The sequence below is a fragment of the Cryptotermes secundus genome, unplaced genomic scaffold (assembly GCF_002891405.2).
Source record: "Cryptotermes secundus unplaced genomic scaffold, Csec_1.0 scaffold1105, whole genome shotgun sequence".
NCBI classification, from domain to species: domain Eukaryota; kingdom Metazoa; phylum Arthropoda; class Insecta; order Blattodea; family Kalotermitidae; genus Cryptotermes; species Cryptotermes secundus.
In genome coordinates this window covers 1537887-1556511 of record NW_019718631.1, presented here as the reverse complement: position 1 = coordinate 1556511, position 18625 = coordinate 1537887, and the positions used below count along the sequence as shown (strand labels likewise).

Here is an 18625-nt window from a genome sequence, read left to right as displayed (position 1 = left end):
ATTAAAATGTTAGACAGTATACACTTCATATATAGNGTAGAAGAAGAGGAAGGTGGTTTAGAAGTGAGTGGAAGCAACTATGTGGAGCAATGTCCCAGAAAGTAGAAATATTCATGTGACAAACAAATTAACTATGCTCATGGATCACCAATCACAGGAAGAGACATGCAAAGAAATACAGATAAATACTGTGAATTTTTACTTGTCTGCTCCAGTCTTCTTCCTGTAGGTGATATGAAGGATGCGACCTGGTGAAAAGAGACGTGTGCGAGAGAAACGGCGAGCTGGCACATCTTTCTCCAGAACAGATACCTCCTGCACACAAAGCAAGTCATGATGATGATAACATGAGAGAGACCAATTATGCAGAAATGTCCTTATCCATCTGTGTTCTGAATACTTACCAGTCAAAACAAATGCAATGACAGTCATTTGTAGATAAATACCTGAACTTTTAAATATATCACTCTGAATCACGGCCCCTTTGCTTATAACCCAGCATTCCTTACACTTCTTCTATCAAAGCTTGCCATTTAGTTACCAAGTAAGTTTGCCAAAATGAAAACACTTACAACATGTATCTGGAATGGCTTTGCTATCTTGAAGTTTTTGTGAATTTCTTCAGCTCTTCCACTCTCCCAGGCCACAACTGCTTTGTAACCAGTCCTTTCAGGTTCAGTGAACATCATCAACCTTTCATACCATACAAGGATAAATAACCACTGCAGCATTTAGAGGCTTTCAATCACCAGTGATTCATCCAGTTCAGTGCTATTCATGCAGCCACTGTCATATTCATACTTTTAATCACTGACAAATACTCTTCAATAAAATCAGCACTAAAACATGATAGGCAAGTGAGAGAAAACATAAATCATAGCAGGTGCAATGATACAAGCAACATACTGTAGCATGTAGACTTGTTGCTAAGTAATGACTGTAAACAATGGATTGGATTATGCTAGGTAATGGCCACACACACCAATGGAGTAACGGGGAAGAAGTGTTCTCTTTGCGGTCCATGTGACAGTTATGCAAGGCAACATCAGTCCGCCTATGGGAATGCTGTAATATCTACAAATAGACCCCAACTGCCACCTACCAAATCAGCACTTATGTGTTGATTTATAACAGTCTTTGCATATCACCCGAGGCAGTTTATATAGCTTTATACAATAATCTAAGATTTAATTCAACTTCAAACTTGTGACACCTCAGAAGTTTCAAACTGTAGGCATTTAACAACTGCAAATTTTTAATATGGATTTGTCTACTTTAGTGTATCCCAGAAGCATAGTGTCCCATGTACCTCATGTAACCAGAGTAAAACATCACAGTTATACAAGTGCTAACACTCACGCTCCATGAAGTGGGTTCCAGAGGTTTGAACAGAAGGGGCAGATGACCTGGTGCTGGCGGTGTAGTGCATTCACTCTTCCATGTTGTCTCCAGGTCACGTGTTGGGACTCCAAACATAGCATATCCAAATCCATTCAGCATTATACGGTACTGGAGTAACATAAAATGTGAAGGACTCCTGAGTCTGTGCAAGCATCTCTCATAAAGTCTTAATATAATAATATATATACTAACATCCCACAATATATTTTTGGTTTAACACTTCCACATTGAGTTTCATTTACCAATACTGTCTTCTTCAGTTTGTGTACAGCATCCATGATAACTTAACCATAACTTCCACTGATAAAACATGATTTATATCACAGTGCCTGTCTGTCCATCACACTATGCATCTCCAAAACAGTTCAATTCTAGTATACAGAGGCAGTTTTGTTTGAGCTCTCCAGAGTCTTATCTACCTGTGATCAATGGTAGGCTAACTGTATTACAGAACACACTGGCCAGTGATGTCATGGGTTATATCTACGAGCACATGGGCATCAAATTTTGTAAACAAGTTTCTGCATAATTTTTAAAAATAATTCCAAAATCATTTTTATAAATAATACAAGTTTTCCAAGATAAGGCTTCTGGGGTTTTTAAAATGAATTCCTGAACCTTATAATCTGAGAAACACAAAACTTCTAAGAATATACTTCATGTTCTTGCTTTAAATATTTGCAAACTTCTATGTCTGGCAGTACCTTACAGCCAAACTGTACTCAGTTACACCACTGTCCAATCCTAATCCCCTCCCTCCTCACCCTCATTCAGTGTAGGCTAATTATGCAGCTCCACTCCATGGTGTAATCACATCTTGGTGGTGAGGAGAATATGCTGATATAAAAGTGGGGACACAGGGGGACACTGCCAGAAAGCCTCCATGTACTAGAATTTTACCCTAGGAAGCTGATAACAGTAATATTTATGCATAAAATAAGTCGTTCATTTTACAATAGAAAAGTTGGAGATACTTGTAAACACACTGCCTTGCAACCACAATTTTTTGCATGTTATAACTTTTGGAATGTTCAGGTCATAAAGTGAAAGCAGCAAATATCCATTTTTCTGAAAAGAATAAGAACAAGGAAGGGGTATGGGGTTTCCTGAGGTTTTGAGAGGGGGGAATGCAATGGTCAAGTTGCACCACACTCTCCCTGCTCCTTGTTCAGTTCAGTGACAATATAAAAGTTCATTAAGCTGCAAAACTTTCAGTTCAGACTTCTAACAGAATAAAACAAAAGATAATTTATGTCTCCATGAAGTGTAATATGTCTGATGGTTACAAATTTTGTCAACAAGAGAATTCATATAGTAAATGGATATCATGAGCACCAAGTGCAAAATCTCAAATGATGCTTTTAAAAAGATGTGTATTAACCTTTATTACTTATACACTGCATTATTACAGTGATGCATGTGCACAATCTAGCTGGACAAAAATTGCATTTTTTAGCCTACTTTCCTTACATTTACGAAAATGACGACACCCCGGTTGAGGTGAAATAATATGCAACAGAAATTTTGAAGGATTTCATCTCGTTTTACTTAAGAAGACTACAGCATGTGATTTTAACATGAATTAAAACAGTGTAGCAGTTTTTAACACAGTTTTAGTAAAATACCTGTAACATAAAAACACCTGAAAATTGTCGTTTGAGGCTGAAACATGTAGTGTTGAAGTGTTGCAATTTTGATGGAAGATAAACAATGAACGCTAATTTGAACAATTGCAACGGGATCTGAAATACAGAATCATACTTTCCTTATTTTGGAAAAATGAAAGGTTTATATCACCTTGCTGTGTGTCTGTGAGTATGTATTTGAATTCCCCTTAACAACTTTTGAATGCCTGAACCAATCTTCATGAAACTTGGTATATATATCATGTGATCTGAGCCCATCTCAACAGCGTAATCACCCATCAGTAATACCAACATTACAGCCTCTCAAATTTCTGGGGCAAAACCTTAATATTTCTTGAACGCCTGTATCAATCTGCATGAGAATTGGTATGTATATATCATGCTACTGAAGCCATCTCAATTGCATACATCATAAATCGTTCTCATCAGTAATACCATCATTACAGCCTCTCAAACTGCTGAGGTTACACCCTTAATATTACTTGAATTCCTGAATTGATCATAGTTTAATGTGGTGTGTGTGTGTGTGTGTGTGTGTGTGTACACACAGGATTTGTTAGGTACACCATTGAGATTACCTCAGATGTATATATCATAAATCCTTCCCCTTAGTAATACACTTCAGCTTGATTATTACGGTAATAACCTTAATATTACCTGAATGCCCTAACAAATCTTCATGAAACTCTGTAAGTATATCATGCCATCTTAGGCCATTTCAGTGTTATACTTCATAAATCAATCCCATCACTAATACCAACACTGAAGCGTCCAAAACTGTATTGTTTTGCTGACTTCATTATGCATACACACTAAAGTTTTCTTTCGACTTGTCGTATCAGATACTGAAATTACAGCGAAAGGAAAGTAGGCAATTAGTTCTTCCCAGGACTTCCTGTTCAATGCTAATATTATTACCCCCAGTTTAAAATATGATCATCAGACCTACAGTACTGGATGATTTAAAATATGTTACCCCAGAGTTAAAATCCAGACACTAATGCAATAGTGATAGAAGATTTATAATTCTATTCCTGGATGATAAAGGTTAAATACCGCAGAATGGATGCTTTGCATTTGATGTAATTGGATGTATACTCCACTGTAGGTTCTCCTTATGATTTGTCATGACAGTAAGTTTCCGCATCTCATCACAGATTAATACACAATGGAAATTTAAAAACATATATCATCTTCCTCATTACACATCCTAATTTAATAGAGCATTAATATAAGAACTTTACTTTTGGTAGTCGAGAAGCCTCAAGCACATGGTGCAGGTTTGTCCGCAGGTCTTCAGCACTGTCAATGCTTAGCCGCATGACAAAATCATCTCCAACACCAACACAGAATGTGAAGTCTTCGGTGTAGCGTGCTGCTTCACGACTTAGTACAGCTGCTGCAAATGAATCATGATGCTACAGTGGGAAATATATGAACCATGCAGACCAGTCAGTACAGTAACTAGGCCATGGCTTGCATGACAAGCAAATCAGGTTTCAACTCCCAGTGGGGGCAAAGATTTTTCTCTTTGTCACTACATCCTGACAAGATCTGGAGCCCACCCAGAATCCTATCCAAAGGGTTGTAGGAAGTCTTTCCATAGGTAAAAAGTTACCAGGCCATGAAGCTAACCTCTCACCTCCATCTTGTGCCAAAGGTTAAGATAGCTGCTATAGCAGCACAAGATGGTGGGCTGTAGTGCCAATCATTTACCTTTACATGCTTGATTTATTTGTTGTGAGCAATATACAGAAGTTTTTCTTCAGCATCTTGCTTTTCATTTACATAATTAAATGCAGATCTCTGCATCTGGAATGGTATGTTTCTCATGTTACAGTGTAGTTGTTTGTCAGTCAGATTCAGAACCCCCCAACAACTCTCTTACGCACATAATGAGTAGAAAATTGCAAAATCAGTTGTCACATTCTGGCTACATTCTAAACTATCAAGTGAATGTTTCTGCCAAAATCACTGCTTATTTCTACTCCCAATCACTCCTAAAGGCACTGTATGTGCAACTACAAGACTGTATTATGTACTATGGCTTTAATGCATAAAGTACTATTTCTATATGAATCTGTAATCATTATTGAATAAATGCATACAATTTTTGCATTAAAATTATATCAGTGTTTGAAGATGTTATTTTTTCTGTAATATGTTGCCAGACTTGATATGCACAATTACAACACGGTCTTCATATAATCTGTCTTATTGGAGGCTCACATAATGTTCCAATGTATGACAGTAGAAAGTAACCACAATAAACAAGAACTAGATAAGGACAGTTGTTAATTTGGTTGTGGGGTATAAATTTTATTTCCTGGTGGATAGAATTATACTGATCCCCCCCCCACCCTATCTCCAACACATGAACTCACTCTAGATCCATAATATTCCTTTGGCACTTTGGAAGCCATTTGGATGGTCAAGCAGACCTCCATTGGTGATACAGAATGCAAATGTTTATCACTGATATCACAGAATCCCAGTGTTATACTTTGTATATTCTGGGCCAAGTTTATGCAGCTCACATTCTCACAATTTATTTCCTTAAACTCCCCTTTAATGGTGCTCTTTTCTTCCTCTTCCTTCTCAAGTAAATGTTGGGACAGTAAATTAAAGCAGACCATGGTAGCTTCATTCCACAATTTATCTTTCATAATCATCCTGTTATTCAAAATTATACAATCTAGGTAGTGTCATTAGATAAACAAAGACATAATATTGCCCTTCCTAACAATCAATTTTATATTTAATAATTATTTTGTCATTCTGTTTCCACATTAAATATTTTACTTTTAGCAGAGGAATTTTGTATTGTTTTTCACTGTGTACTTTCAGAATATTCTGAAAGAGGCAGGTTGTCATTTAATTCAGGTATTTCTTCAGGAAGGATTTACTGTAGTTAAACTAACAGCTACAGAAGATGCCTCTTACCTGGAGAACACAGTGCATATACTCTCAGATCTGGGTACTTGGGGCGGATCAAGCAACCTACAAGGACAGCCACTGCAGCGCCAAGGCTGTGTCCTACGCAACAGAAGTCATTCCAGTTATTACATATACACACACACGTTCATGAGCACACAAACACACACAATACCTTGAAACTGTGTAAAATGATACTGTAAAAGAAACTGTCTTTAACAACGACAACTTGTGGTTTAATGGTAAGGTGCTGGACTGCTGAGTCAAAGGTATCATTTCAAGACAAGTGAGAACGAGTTCAGATGATAAGCATGTCTTCCACTTCCCTCACTTATGACAAAGCGTCAGGCAAATGAATGTAGGAAATTCCATGCCCTCACCACTGTCTGAGTCCATATCTGTATCTGTGTGGGCAACCCACCCTCACAAGCAAGAGTCTCTGTTCCTTCCATGGCAGGAAGACCAGACAATAACTGCAGGTGCCAGAAAACACTGTTTAACAAAAACCTGACCATGCAAGTTGGCCCAAGCGATAATGCTTCCGGCTTATGTTCGGCAGGTGCTCAATGAGGTTATGCCTTTATCCAGAGAGAGTTCTCTTTGCGGACTGTAAACTGGCCTGAAATTGTGACAAAATACATATTCATAAAGAGCCTGAATTTTGAAAAGTCGGCCTGAATCTTCGTATATGATAGGCACTGTCTTTACAGCGCCATGCTTGCCGCATGACCTCAGAATGATTCATACTCACAATATATATGGGCACATCGATAAGCATATTGTGGGATCAGCAGCCCACTAATCTTCCCTAAACTACCCCATTCAAATTTATCAGGCCTAAAACTTTTGCACTTCTGAAGTGGTAATACTGGACCACTTTAATATTTCAGACGATATTATCCACCAGTAAGCAAAGTGCCTATGGTACAGGTTTGAGTGGTCAGTTGTATAAGTTCATCACCAATTACAGCATTGTTCATTTCCACAATATTTTCAAGGCTATCAAAAAACTTTCAATCCCGTGGTCTCAAGAAACATCTCATCACTCCCTTTCAATTCAGTTTTATGCCACATATACCTTCTAATTCTTCACCAGAATGAATGCTTGTTCTAAATGAAAGTTTGTCATCCTCATCTGTCCTGCACAATTCACTGTCACAAGCAGTCACCTGAACTAGCGGTAGCTATATCAATGTCCAAAGTTTCTGTTTCTCTCGTTTCATCATTTGATACATCATAAAACCAACCTACATACAGCTCCAACAAAATAACATCATCAGCTACAACTTTTCTAAATCAGCCCACGTCTGATATTGCAGAAAGAATTAATGCATTATCTTGCACTGCTATACTACCTAAGAGCACAGATTTAAAGTGGTCTATCTTTCTGGAACCAAGTGCCTCGAGTGATAGAATTTGTTTGCATAGTTATGGTATGTAAGGACATATATTACAATTGTCATGCTATATTTTAATTTGGGAACTGAATGGAAATTATGGTAGCAATGCTGTGCATACATATGGTGCCTAAGGGCATAAAGTGGTCTTTGTTTACAATCAGGCATCAATTACATCTCTCTTTCAGTTGCTAATAATCTTTGGCCAATAAATAACTCAGAGCAGCAGCTATGTAATGAAGAACAACAGATAATAAGAATGTTATCTATATGACCAATGTGCAATGTGTCAATCTGAGCTGTATCACCTGCAGAGGTTGCATCACGTAAAAGAAGGAATGATAAGAAGTCTATGAAGGACACGCTGGGCAAGATGTAGAGGGATACATTCAGAACTGCTGCACTTGAATTTGTTTTGAGAGTCTCAGGAAAATCATGAAATACTTCAGGTGGGATAACCCACCTTATGGTCAGGATTTGAAATGGGAATCTCCACAATATTAAGTACCAGTTATGACTTCTATAATGAGGGGAACAGAATGCAACATGTTTTACATTTTAATTAATCAGATAAACTGTACTTGTGTTCACCATTCTTGAAATTCACAACTATGTTGATATAGCATACCTGTTATAGCAAGTTTGTAGTGTGGATAGAGAAGAAAAGCCTTGGTCAATATTCCCAAGTCTTCTAGGTCTGTCTTGATGTAGTGTGCACCAATTGACATTCCTCTGTGAGCCTACAACAGAACATATTTTCTTACATACAGTGCTCCTACTTTTGGTTTCATATAATTTCATGTCTCAAAACATCCACTTGTAGTTTATTTATTTTACATTTTTATATTTGCTATGGGTGAGTGGTATAAATTTCTGTAAGGGAATAGTTACTGTAGCTAGCTGTGCTATGAGATGGTCATTCATTGTGGATCTCAATGTTATAACTCTTGTGTTTTGTTCTAAAAAAACATGAATAAGATTTTAATTTGCCATGTTTGCTTTAATATGATCTGCTCTCAAATATAAGCAACAATCCCAAAACTGCATGGTCTTGAGATGAAAACATATTTTATGCATTTACATTTTTTTTTATATACTTTTCAACTTTATTTCTCACTCTTCCCAATGTAACAAGTTGGATGTAAATTCCAATGAACACTTATTTTACTATCACTGAACTGTTTAACACCCTCACTTCTTCACCACTACAAGTAACGATCAGTGTGAATATACTGCACCTTTACTGGCTCTAGACAATCTGGCCACCTTTTTAAAGAACCACTTATAAGCCAAACCCTGATTTTAAAAGGGTCAATAATGAAAAAAGGAAAACATGGCTTATAAACTTATACATATATAAAACCTTAAATAAAATTTATTTACATCTCCTCTGCTCTCCAGTTGCCACTAAGGTTTTGCACTAATTTTTCCTGCACACCCCAACATACTTGAAAATGGCACCTGTGACTCTTTATGAGGCATATTATTTAGCTAACACAGTCCCAATGGTCAATATGCATTGTGGTTGAAACAGTTCAAATAGAGGGTCAATTAGTTTTATCATTAGCATACAGTTTAAGCCACCATTATGCATGTCCTTTATATGGTTTATCTTATTTTTTCCTTCTTCAGAAGTTGCTGTAGAAACTGGAAGCTCAGCAACAATTGATATTATCTTCCTGAGGTTTATGAACCTCTTTTCTTGTGACAAAACAGATTTCTGTAAAAAGTTCTATCTTCTGAGACATAATGCTGTCCTGCATGGTAAAAGTCAACCAGTATGCAACACACAAACACCATGCCCAACATAGAACTTTTAAGAATTAAATTAGAATAATAAATTTAACCGGTGTTTTATAAAAGAACTCGATATATTAGTGAGCATAAATCTTGAAAAGATACAGGGTCGAATGAATGAAAAGTGAATGTGACTGCGTGTAATTATACAGCCGTGTTCATACACCTGAGGATGACCTCTTGAGGTCGAAACATGTAGTGATAATAAAAAACGTGTTGTGTAGTCGGTAAATTCACTCTACTATTAATTAAACACATAACAGGATGCAAGAAACGATTAAAATAGAACTATATCATTTGGACAAGTGGACAATGCCCCTAATAGAGGTGCAAGAATTACACAAATTTAAGAGATTTTAAGAAATTTCAAACCAAAATTGAAGTAGAAAGTGAATGACATTAATCAATGCAAATAAATATCGAGTGTAGATGAAGTAAATTAAAGAAGAAACATTACATTTTCGAGTGTATTAACAAGTGAACATTTTATACATTTTATACAGTGCAAGAGTTTTGGCATAGAAAAAACACCTGATGATGGCTGTCTTAGGCCGAAACATGTCGTAAGGAGGAGACATAAAAGTGAAAATAGTTGCACTGAGGACTGAATATATGTGTGTTTTAAAGATATATAAGTGCAACAGGATGCTTAAATATAATATTAGAAAATTCACTAAACAGTTCTTGAATAGGAGCACTTTTTGTGGATTTCATTTTAATATTCTCTTCATGTATGTTAATGTTCAAATGTTGCAGCACTTGAAAGCGTTTTTCATAACCGTTCTTTCACACGCTCCGCAATAAAGATTGTTGTTATCCGTATTTATCATCTCCTTCAAACTCCAGATGATACAGCTTTCTGACTTACTTTCACTTTCGGCAGGACTACAAAAAGGTAAACAAATGTAACCACAGACAAGTCATCACTAATATGAATGACCCGCAGCTCCAAATGAAGAAGCGCAGCGAACCTGAGGGATACTTCAGAAATAAATAAGTGAAGTCCATTATTGGTTGAATAATATTAGGTTCCTAGCAGTTACATGTGAATACGGTTCTGACTAATCCCTCTGCAGCTACTTTGATGGTATGCAGGTGAGGCAAGTTACGAGTAGAGGGACTGGGGAAGTCCTGTCCTGGGTATTGCATCTGAAACATGATTCCAGACTCGACTTGCTATTTGTATGACGAAATATTGTGAGTCAAATGTGCAGCATATCCTAATACGGAAAAGAAAAATTGTATACACACAACAATGACTGAAAATTTGAACATAAAATTAAAAAATATATATATAAAATGGTAAATATTTTAAAAAGAAAATATGCAGCATGAATTATACATAGACATCTCCGAAAATATTATGCTTTTTCAGAAAACAGTCAAAATACTCATTTATACAAATCATTAAATGATGTCTAAAATTCAAGAAATGAAGTAATTCACGCATATATATCCAAATGAGCCTATGTTTTGGTTGCAAGAAAGAAATATGGATTTTCATTAAAATCCAGTATCTAATGATGAGTCACATCTGAAAAAAAATTAATGAACTATGATCTGAATTTTACATACAATTAGTTTTGCTTGATAATTTTTAATGAAGATCTGCAATACCATATTTCACTAAAATCTGCCAAGTAGTTCAGCAAAAAAATAACAAGATGTGATGTCTCTTTTGTGTGTTCAGTTTATGCACTCTGTGCAAAATACTACCAAAAACAGAAAGAAAGAACAAGTTCTGGTAATTTCTAAGAACTGCAGATGAATTTCTGAGCACAAAGTTTGATACACTAAGCACTGAAGTGCAGTTCATTCTTTTAAATGCATGGGAATTTCTTTATATATCTCTATTTTAAAACTTTTAAACAAAACATTTGGAAGAAATCTTACATTCTACATCACGTATGAGACTTTTCTCAATTCTCAAACCTGCTTGTTTTTTGAGAAAACTTAAAATGAATCAAATACACCAAGTAAAATATGTAAAAATGTGTGCAGGAATCATAAAACAATTTATAAAAATATGCACCTGTAACATAATATGATACTCAATCAAAACTGTATGAGAGATGTAACTGGGAACAAAACAGATTTATGTTAATTTTCACAAAACTTGATTACTTTCGCTCCCTGATTAAGTAACTACAATTACAACATGATTCTCACCATACTGTTGGGGGGAAGCCCTTCAGCTTCAAACTTCTCCGCACCTGCATTTAGATCTGTGAAAACGTCACGCATAGAAATGGACCCACGAACCACAAGGACAATACTGCCAGTTTTATGGTCTGCCACCACATAGTACGGCATCTGCAAACATGTCATATAATTCATGCTCAGTTCAATTAATATAGCTGTATCAACTGTAAAGATTTTCAGTATTAAAGAAGATCTGATTATACATTGCAGCTTGTAACAATTTGATGAGGACCAATGGTCTACTTCAAGGTGTTATTTAAACATTCAACTGGGAGAATGGGGAAATTCACAGAAAAACTCAAAGTACCCAGTCCTCTGGCCCAAAGGAAGAAGTGTCTAACAAGGGTTCGTAATCTCCATAACATAGTAAACTGGACTAAATATCAGGATAATTATAACTTACAGCAGAGAGCTACAACTCTTGAGACATCAAAAAACGAAATTTATGAAATTACAGAAAAGGAACTTCAGTAATTTCTAAATTGTTACATTATAATTCTACCATAAAATGATTGAATTTATGAATTTCTCAACTGTGTTCTAGAATTGACACATATTGAACATTGTTTATCATATTGTTTTGGTTATAGGAACACAAGTTCTGCCACAGTCAATACAGCTGGCCGCATTAAATGGAGCTAATTCCATCTCTAGTTTCTGAAATGTTACGTTTTGATAGACAAAACATGATGGCAGACAATGTCCAGTACATGTATCAGTTTAATGATTCACTTTTGATAACCTGTTGCCCGCTTCTCTCAGGACTGTCTCAGTTTCCATATACTATATCTTACAGTCCCTTTATTTATTCATTCTCTCAGATAAACAGCACCAGCAGTTTATATAGCAATTTGCAGCTACATATCACTGAGTAAGATCATTTTCCTATATAAAAATACAGCAATGCTCACTCTTCGTTGACATGCTCATCATATGATATAGAAGTTTAGTGGTGCACCCTCACCTCAAATATCCGGTTCCGAAATGAGGCAAACAGAATATCTTCCTCAGCAATCATGGAGAGGTACCGGACGCCTGCAAGGTTGCAGAGGCAGCAGTTGTCCTCCCGCACCAGTGTTGACTTGGATCTGAAAAGAAAAGAAAAAAAAACACTAAGTGCTGTGGAACATTGTAACAACCAAGAAACAAATACAGTACATCCTTGCATTAGAATGTTCAGGTTAAGGAATTTTTCCACTAGGGAAATTATGTAACATAACCTTGGCATTCATAAAATGTACCATATATTTGCCCTTATGCAAATTTTGGATAAATAGTTGGTTGAGGCACTATGTTACAAGCCGGAAGGTCGGGGGTTCAAGTCCCAATGAGGTCATTGGATTTTTTTCAATTGACCTAATCCTTCCGGCCGCACTATGGCTCTGAGGTTGACTCGGCCTCTAACAGAAATGAGTACCGCGAATTAATTTAATCATTTTCCTGGGGAGTAAAGCATGGCCGGTGCGTAAGGCTGACACCCTTACTGCCATCTTCGAGCTGATTGTCCAGATAATGTGGAACCCTCAACGTCTCACAATCCTATGGGCCTTCACAGTCTGGTACAGGGATAGCTTTAGTTTTTCTTTTCTTTAATAAATTGTATAAGTGAGTGTATTCCTCCCACAGACTAGATGTGCTGTCCTTTTAATGGAATCCCATTCATAGCACTTGAGCTGTGAGGTTGTTAAATTGATGAAGGATAATCAGATATTTCTGTTCACCTTCCCCACTCACACCAGTCAACTTTTGAAGCTCCTTGATGTTGGGGTTTACTGCACTTATCATACTCAGAGGATGTAACAAAGTGAACTGAGTGTATGAAGATTTCAGTCCCAGGACATCAGTGAAGATACAGTTGTGTACATATGTGATGTCTCTGTTACTAACAAACCAACTGATGATTCAAGGTAAAAACTGAAGCCAACTTGGCTGCAAGAAGTTAAAGACAGCGATTTTAAGTATGACTATATGTCACCACACTGCATTAATACTATCAGCATCTTAATCCCCATATCATCTGATTATCTTATTTTACAATGCCACTTTTAAATAATCTTAAATTGGAATAGCACTGTGGGCTATGTCACAAAGTCAACATGAACATGCTACTATAACAGAAATACATCTCTGTCTATTTTGTGTTAATAAAGTTTTATTATCCTTCAAGCCCATACCTTTCGAATTTAATACCAAATTAACTTACTTTACCCAACAGTGACTAGACTACAGGTAAGAGGAGCTGGGAATTAAGGGTTGACTTTTCTCTTCTCTGCAGCATTCAGACCAGTTACAAAGTCCACCCAGCCTCCTATCTAATAAATACCAGGGTTATTTTCCTGGGATTAAAGCACAAAACCGACCACTCACTTCCATCTTGTGCCAAGGTCAAGAATGTGTGGAGTTATACATCCACTCCCCAGGCATCTGGCCCCTCCACAGGCTTTTTGGAAAAAATCGAAATAAAAAGATGGAAGGAAATATAGCAAATAATAATGCCAAAAATGAATAGCACTTAAAATTATTAATCTGCCCTAGAAACTCTACAGTAATAAGTAAGATTGTTAGAGAGATTAAATGTAAGTTTGTAAGAAAATTTTCTCCCCCCCCCCCCCCGGAAAATTGGTAGCACATTACCCCTGGAAAATATCCTGGTAGCATCTATGGTAAAAACAATTCCCAATATTAATATAGCTGTCCCTGCTGAAACTCACCTTATGCATGAGCAACATGTCATGTTGGCCGTGAGTTTGGCCAGACCACTGAATGGATATCTGTACATAACAAATGGCCATGTGTAGGCGGCCATGGCCAGTTTTAAAAAATGATGAGCTAGCTCCAATGACATCCAGTCTGGTGCATCTGCCATCACCTTCTGCACATCTGTGGGTCACACGTGCAAAGAAACTGTATTAAGCGATGAAACAAATGAACAGTGCCACTGCGACTATTTTCAAAGCCACGAATGTGCATAGGTGACAAGAGCTACAATTCCATGCATGATTCTCGACCTTGCACTGCTGGAGACAAGCAGTCAGCTTTATGCTGCAGCCAAATTGCCACGGGGTAGTAACTCTAAAGCAGGCTAAGTATGTCCAAGTGGATTTGGACATGGTGATAATGAAGACAGAAATTCTTTTGAATCAAATCAGTCATCTAGCACAAATTAGTGAATCCACTTGTGTGTGTGTGTGTGTGTGTGCGCGCGCATGCGTGCATATATATATGCAGTCACACTCACATACTCTCACATGTTTTGGGGGTTTATAGCTAATAGACAGCTATTGGATTGGATGATTGAATTCGTTGTACTTATACACTCAACTCATAACCACAAGTGATGCGGCACCATCGCTGATCAACACACTTTACAGTTCCCCATTATACACACACTAGCTTTCATAGTCTGCACTAGTCATATCCTGGCAACAGAGTTCAACACATTTATTTTACCGGTCTCATTGTAACTGCAGCACACATGAAGTCTTCTTTACACAACCAAGCTCTTGCAACCCGACTAACTCGTTGCCATCTCTCCTCAATCATCTTCGACTGCCGTCTGAAGAGATTCCTTCGGTTATCACTCAGCTGGCCCGGGATCCTCGTTATATAGTCTTGGGGTGGATCCAACATAAAACACTGTTTTTGTCCTTACAGTTCAAAAATACCTCGATTGTTGCTTGTTTATCTGCTGCCAGGAGAACCTGTTTACCGAGTCGTTGCAAAGCAATTAACGTCTACTCTGGATCCGCTATTCCAGCTTTCAGGCGTCATGTGTGTGTCTCTCTCTCTCTCTAATACCCGCTCACATACACATACATGGATCCATTTATTTCTGCTAGATGACTGGGATTTGATTTGAAAGAATTTCTGTCTTTATTATCGCTACATCCAAATCAACTTGGATATATACCGGTATATATACTTATAGCTTGATACTCTGTCATTTTGTAGCAGTCATTATTCTTGGCAGCCCCAAATATTCCAGAATATGGCAGTGAGAGGTACATATGCAGTTTTTGGCATTCCAGGGTTAAGTTGGAGCATCTGTGACAAAAACTGCCACATTATTAGGTGTATCAAGGTCGACAGTTTCTAAGGTTATGTCAGCACACATGAATCATGGGGAGACAACATCAGCGAAGAGGAACAACGGGTGAAAATCAACATTGACAGAAAGAGCTGTCATACATTGAGAAGGGTTTTTTTCGGAAAATCACAAAACTACTGCAGCCCAGGTGACAGGACAGCAGAAATGAGCACTCATCTTGAAGATTCTGTTTCCAGAAAAACTGCCCAACGTGTGCTTCACAAATCCAACATCCATGGTAGAGCTGCAATTCTTATACCTCAGATTATGGAAAGTAATGCTCAGATGCGTAAACGGTGGTGTCATGACCATAAAACCTGGACATCAGACAACTGGACATGATCACATGATATAGTCTGATAAGTCATCCTTCATGATGTTCCCTACATCAAGAGAAGTTTACGTTTGGAGAACACCCAAGAAAGCCTACAACCTGGAATGCCTGGTTCTAATAGTGAAACAAAGGGGACGATCTGTGTTGGCTTGGCCAGCAATATCATGGTACACTACTCTGTTGTTCCCATTATTACCCTCACTCTCTCACTCACTCTCTTACTCAAGGAGCTGAACCCTTCTTGAGAAGCCGCCAATTGCGCAGCTACTCAAGATCTTCCCAGCATTTTATGGAAACTGAAGGTTCGTTACTAGATTCACAAGAGCCATCCACTGGTCCCTGCCCTCTGCAAGCAGATCACCATTCTCATCCTTCACTAAGTTACTTCTGGTTGGTAACCCCTCTTAGTCATTTATTCCTCTATACAGGTCTCTAATATTCTTGTTCTTACTGTTTGTTGCAAGCTAATCACTTTTGTCTTTCAGATATTCCCTCTTTTTATTCCTGAAATGTCTGCTGGTTTCATGTCTTATATTGTCCACATTACCCCCATTTATTTCGCTCAGATCCTGTAAGCACTGAAAATTGGTTTGTTCCCTTTGATTTAATAATTTAGACCATCCTTCATCTAACCATGGCTCATGGTTCTTTAAATCATAATAACCTAGATTCTCTTGGCAGATATTTTGATATTCTAACATTTTCCCAAGTTCTTTTAATATCCACCTCAATGTCTGAGTTTTCCAAAGCTGCGAGTCTATTTCAGATTTCAACATGATACTGCTCTTTACCCTCTACCTCATTTAATTTCTTGAGATTGAACCTCTCCATATGAACTCTGTGTGGTGTTTGTTTACTCACTGCCACTGTCCCCCTAACTTTTGCCACCACCAGATAGTGGTCTGTATCACAATCTGCTGCCATGAACGATCGGACATCAAGTATACTTGAATGCCGTCTCCTCTCTATCAAAATATGGTCAATTTTGTTGTGCATCTTTCCATTAGGAGATGTCCAAATAAATTTATGAATACTACAATGTGGGAACGTTGTACTTTTAACAATAAGATTTTTGGATGTGACAAATTTTACCCACAGGATGATACCTGGTACTCATTTCTGTGAGAGGTTGAATCGACCCCAGGGACACAGTGCGGCTGGAAGGATTAGGTCAATTGAAAAATCCAATGACCTCATCGGGAATCGATCCCGCTACGTTCCGGCTTGTAGTATTGTGCCTTAACCAACTAGGCTACCATGTGCCCGTATATAAAGACATAAATGTAGGCCAAAAAGCACAGATGACTTAATTAATAGTTGCAGTAATGATCTGTGGGCTTGTCAAGTCTCACCATGCACATTCTGCGGCTCTTTATCCAGGAGCTGGAGTCTGCGTCTCTCTCTGGTCTCGCGTTTCTGACGGACTCTCATCAGGATAAAGCCGGCCATGTAGTCAGAAGGCACCGTGTCAGTTCCCCGGAACAGCGAGCTGAAGAAATCTGCAAGACAAGGCCATGACCGGGATTAGGAACTGCAAATTTGAAGCGCGAAAAGTAAGAGAATGATGAAGGAGACGCAGAGAACACGATTATGAGTTCGGTACAGGCATCTTATTGCCTAATCTGCTCTCTCAAACTCTTTCCCGACCAGTCAGAAAGCACATCTCTCATTTGTTACCAAAAGAAGTGGAGTAAAATATGGATTACTGTTGTCAAGTCATATTAAACAGGCTAAACTTAACTTTTTGGAACCCAGTGGTTACTATATGTATACTATAGACCTCTGTGGTCTAGTTGTTATAGTTCCTGGCTACAGATCCAGAGGTTCCGGGTTCGATTCCCGGCGCTACCAGATTTTCTGATTAGTTGTGGGTCTGGAACCGGGTCCACTCAGTCTCGTGAGTATAACTGAGGAGCTATTTCAAGGAAATAGCGGCTCCGGTCTAGAAACCCGAGATTAACGGCCGTGGGGATCCGTTGCGCTGACCACGCGACACCCTCTATCCGCAAAAGTTGGCACTAACTTCGCCGACAAGCGGTGGTCGCTCGGTCGGTATAGTTGGCTTGCGGACTACAGGCCACGGAGTTATATATATACACACATCACTTCTTCTTCTTCTTCTATGGCGCAACAGCCCGATGTCGGGCCTTGGCCTCCCTTATCAAGTCCCTCCATTCCTCTCTATCCTGCGCTGCTCTCTTCCAGTTCCTTATGCCCATTAACTTCTTTGCATCTTCTTCCACCGCATCAATCCATCTAGTTCTTGGTTTCCCCGCACGTCTCCTACCACCTATTGTACTGTATAATATTTTCTTTGGGATACGCTCCTTATCCATTCTCTGTACATGCCCAGTCCATGGGAATCTTTTAAGCTTTATCATCACTGAGATCTCTGGCTCCTTATATAATTTGTATAACTCTTTATTATATCTTATTATCCATATCCCATTCTCTTTTATTGGTCCATAAATTCGTCTTAGGATTTTGCTCTCGAAAGAATTGATGACTGATTCCTCTTTCTTGTTTAGCGTCCAACCCTCACATCCATAATAAAGCACCGGTCTTATCATTGTTTTATATATTTTTGTTTTAATCGCTCAGTGTATATCCTTTGATCTAAAAACTGATAGTAACGAGAAATATGCATTATTCGCTAGTTTTATTCTTCTTGATATTTCATGATTTTCCTCTTCATCTTTGTGGAATTTCGATCCTAAATATATGAAGTCTTGCACTATTTCTATCCCGTCCCCTTCCATGTTAATTTCTCCAGTTTGCCTTGGATTCCTTCTGGATTGTATCAGCATTTTAGTTTTATTTACATTCA

General features: G+C 37.9%; 1 protein-coding gene across 4 annotated transcripts in view; it reads right to left on the bottom strand.

The window, feature by feature from the left end:
- Positions 1-18625, bottom strand: part of LOC111862705 (sn1-specific diacylglycerol lipase beta) — a 71812-nt gene that overhangs the window by 2081 nt on the left and 51106 nt on the right. For 3 of the 4 annotated variants that reach the window (XM_023848350.2, XM_023848325.2, XM_023848334.2), the window contains 9 exons: positions 17151-17297; positions 14089-14257; positions 12342-12465; positions 11345-11488; positions 8007-8118; positions 5991-6083; positions 4292-4446; positions 1360-1509; positions 203-315 (listed from right to left, as the gene is read on the bottom strand). In XM_023848350.2, coding sequence (XP_023704118.1) covers positions 203-315; positions 1360-1509; positions 4292-4446; positions 5991-6083; positions 8007-8118; positions 11345-11488; positions 12342-12465; positions 14089-14257; positions 17151-17297 — 1207 coding nt within the window. The remainder of the gene's footprint in view (positions 1-202; positions 316-1359; positions 1510-4291; positions 4447-5990; positions 6084-8006; positions 8119-11344; positions 11489-12341; positions 12466-14088; positions 14258-17150; positions 17298-18625) is intronic. The other variant, XM_023848342.2, reaches the window with a different exon arrangement.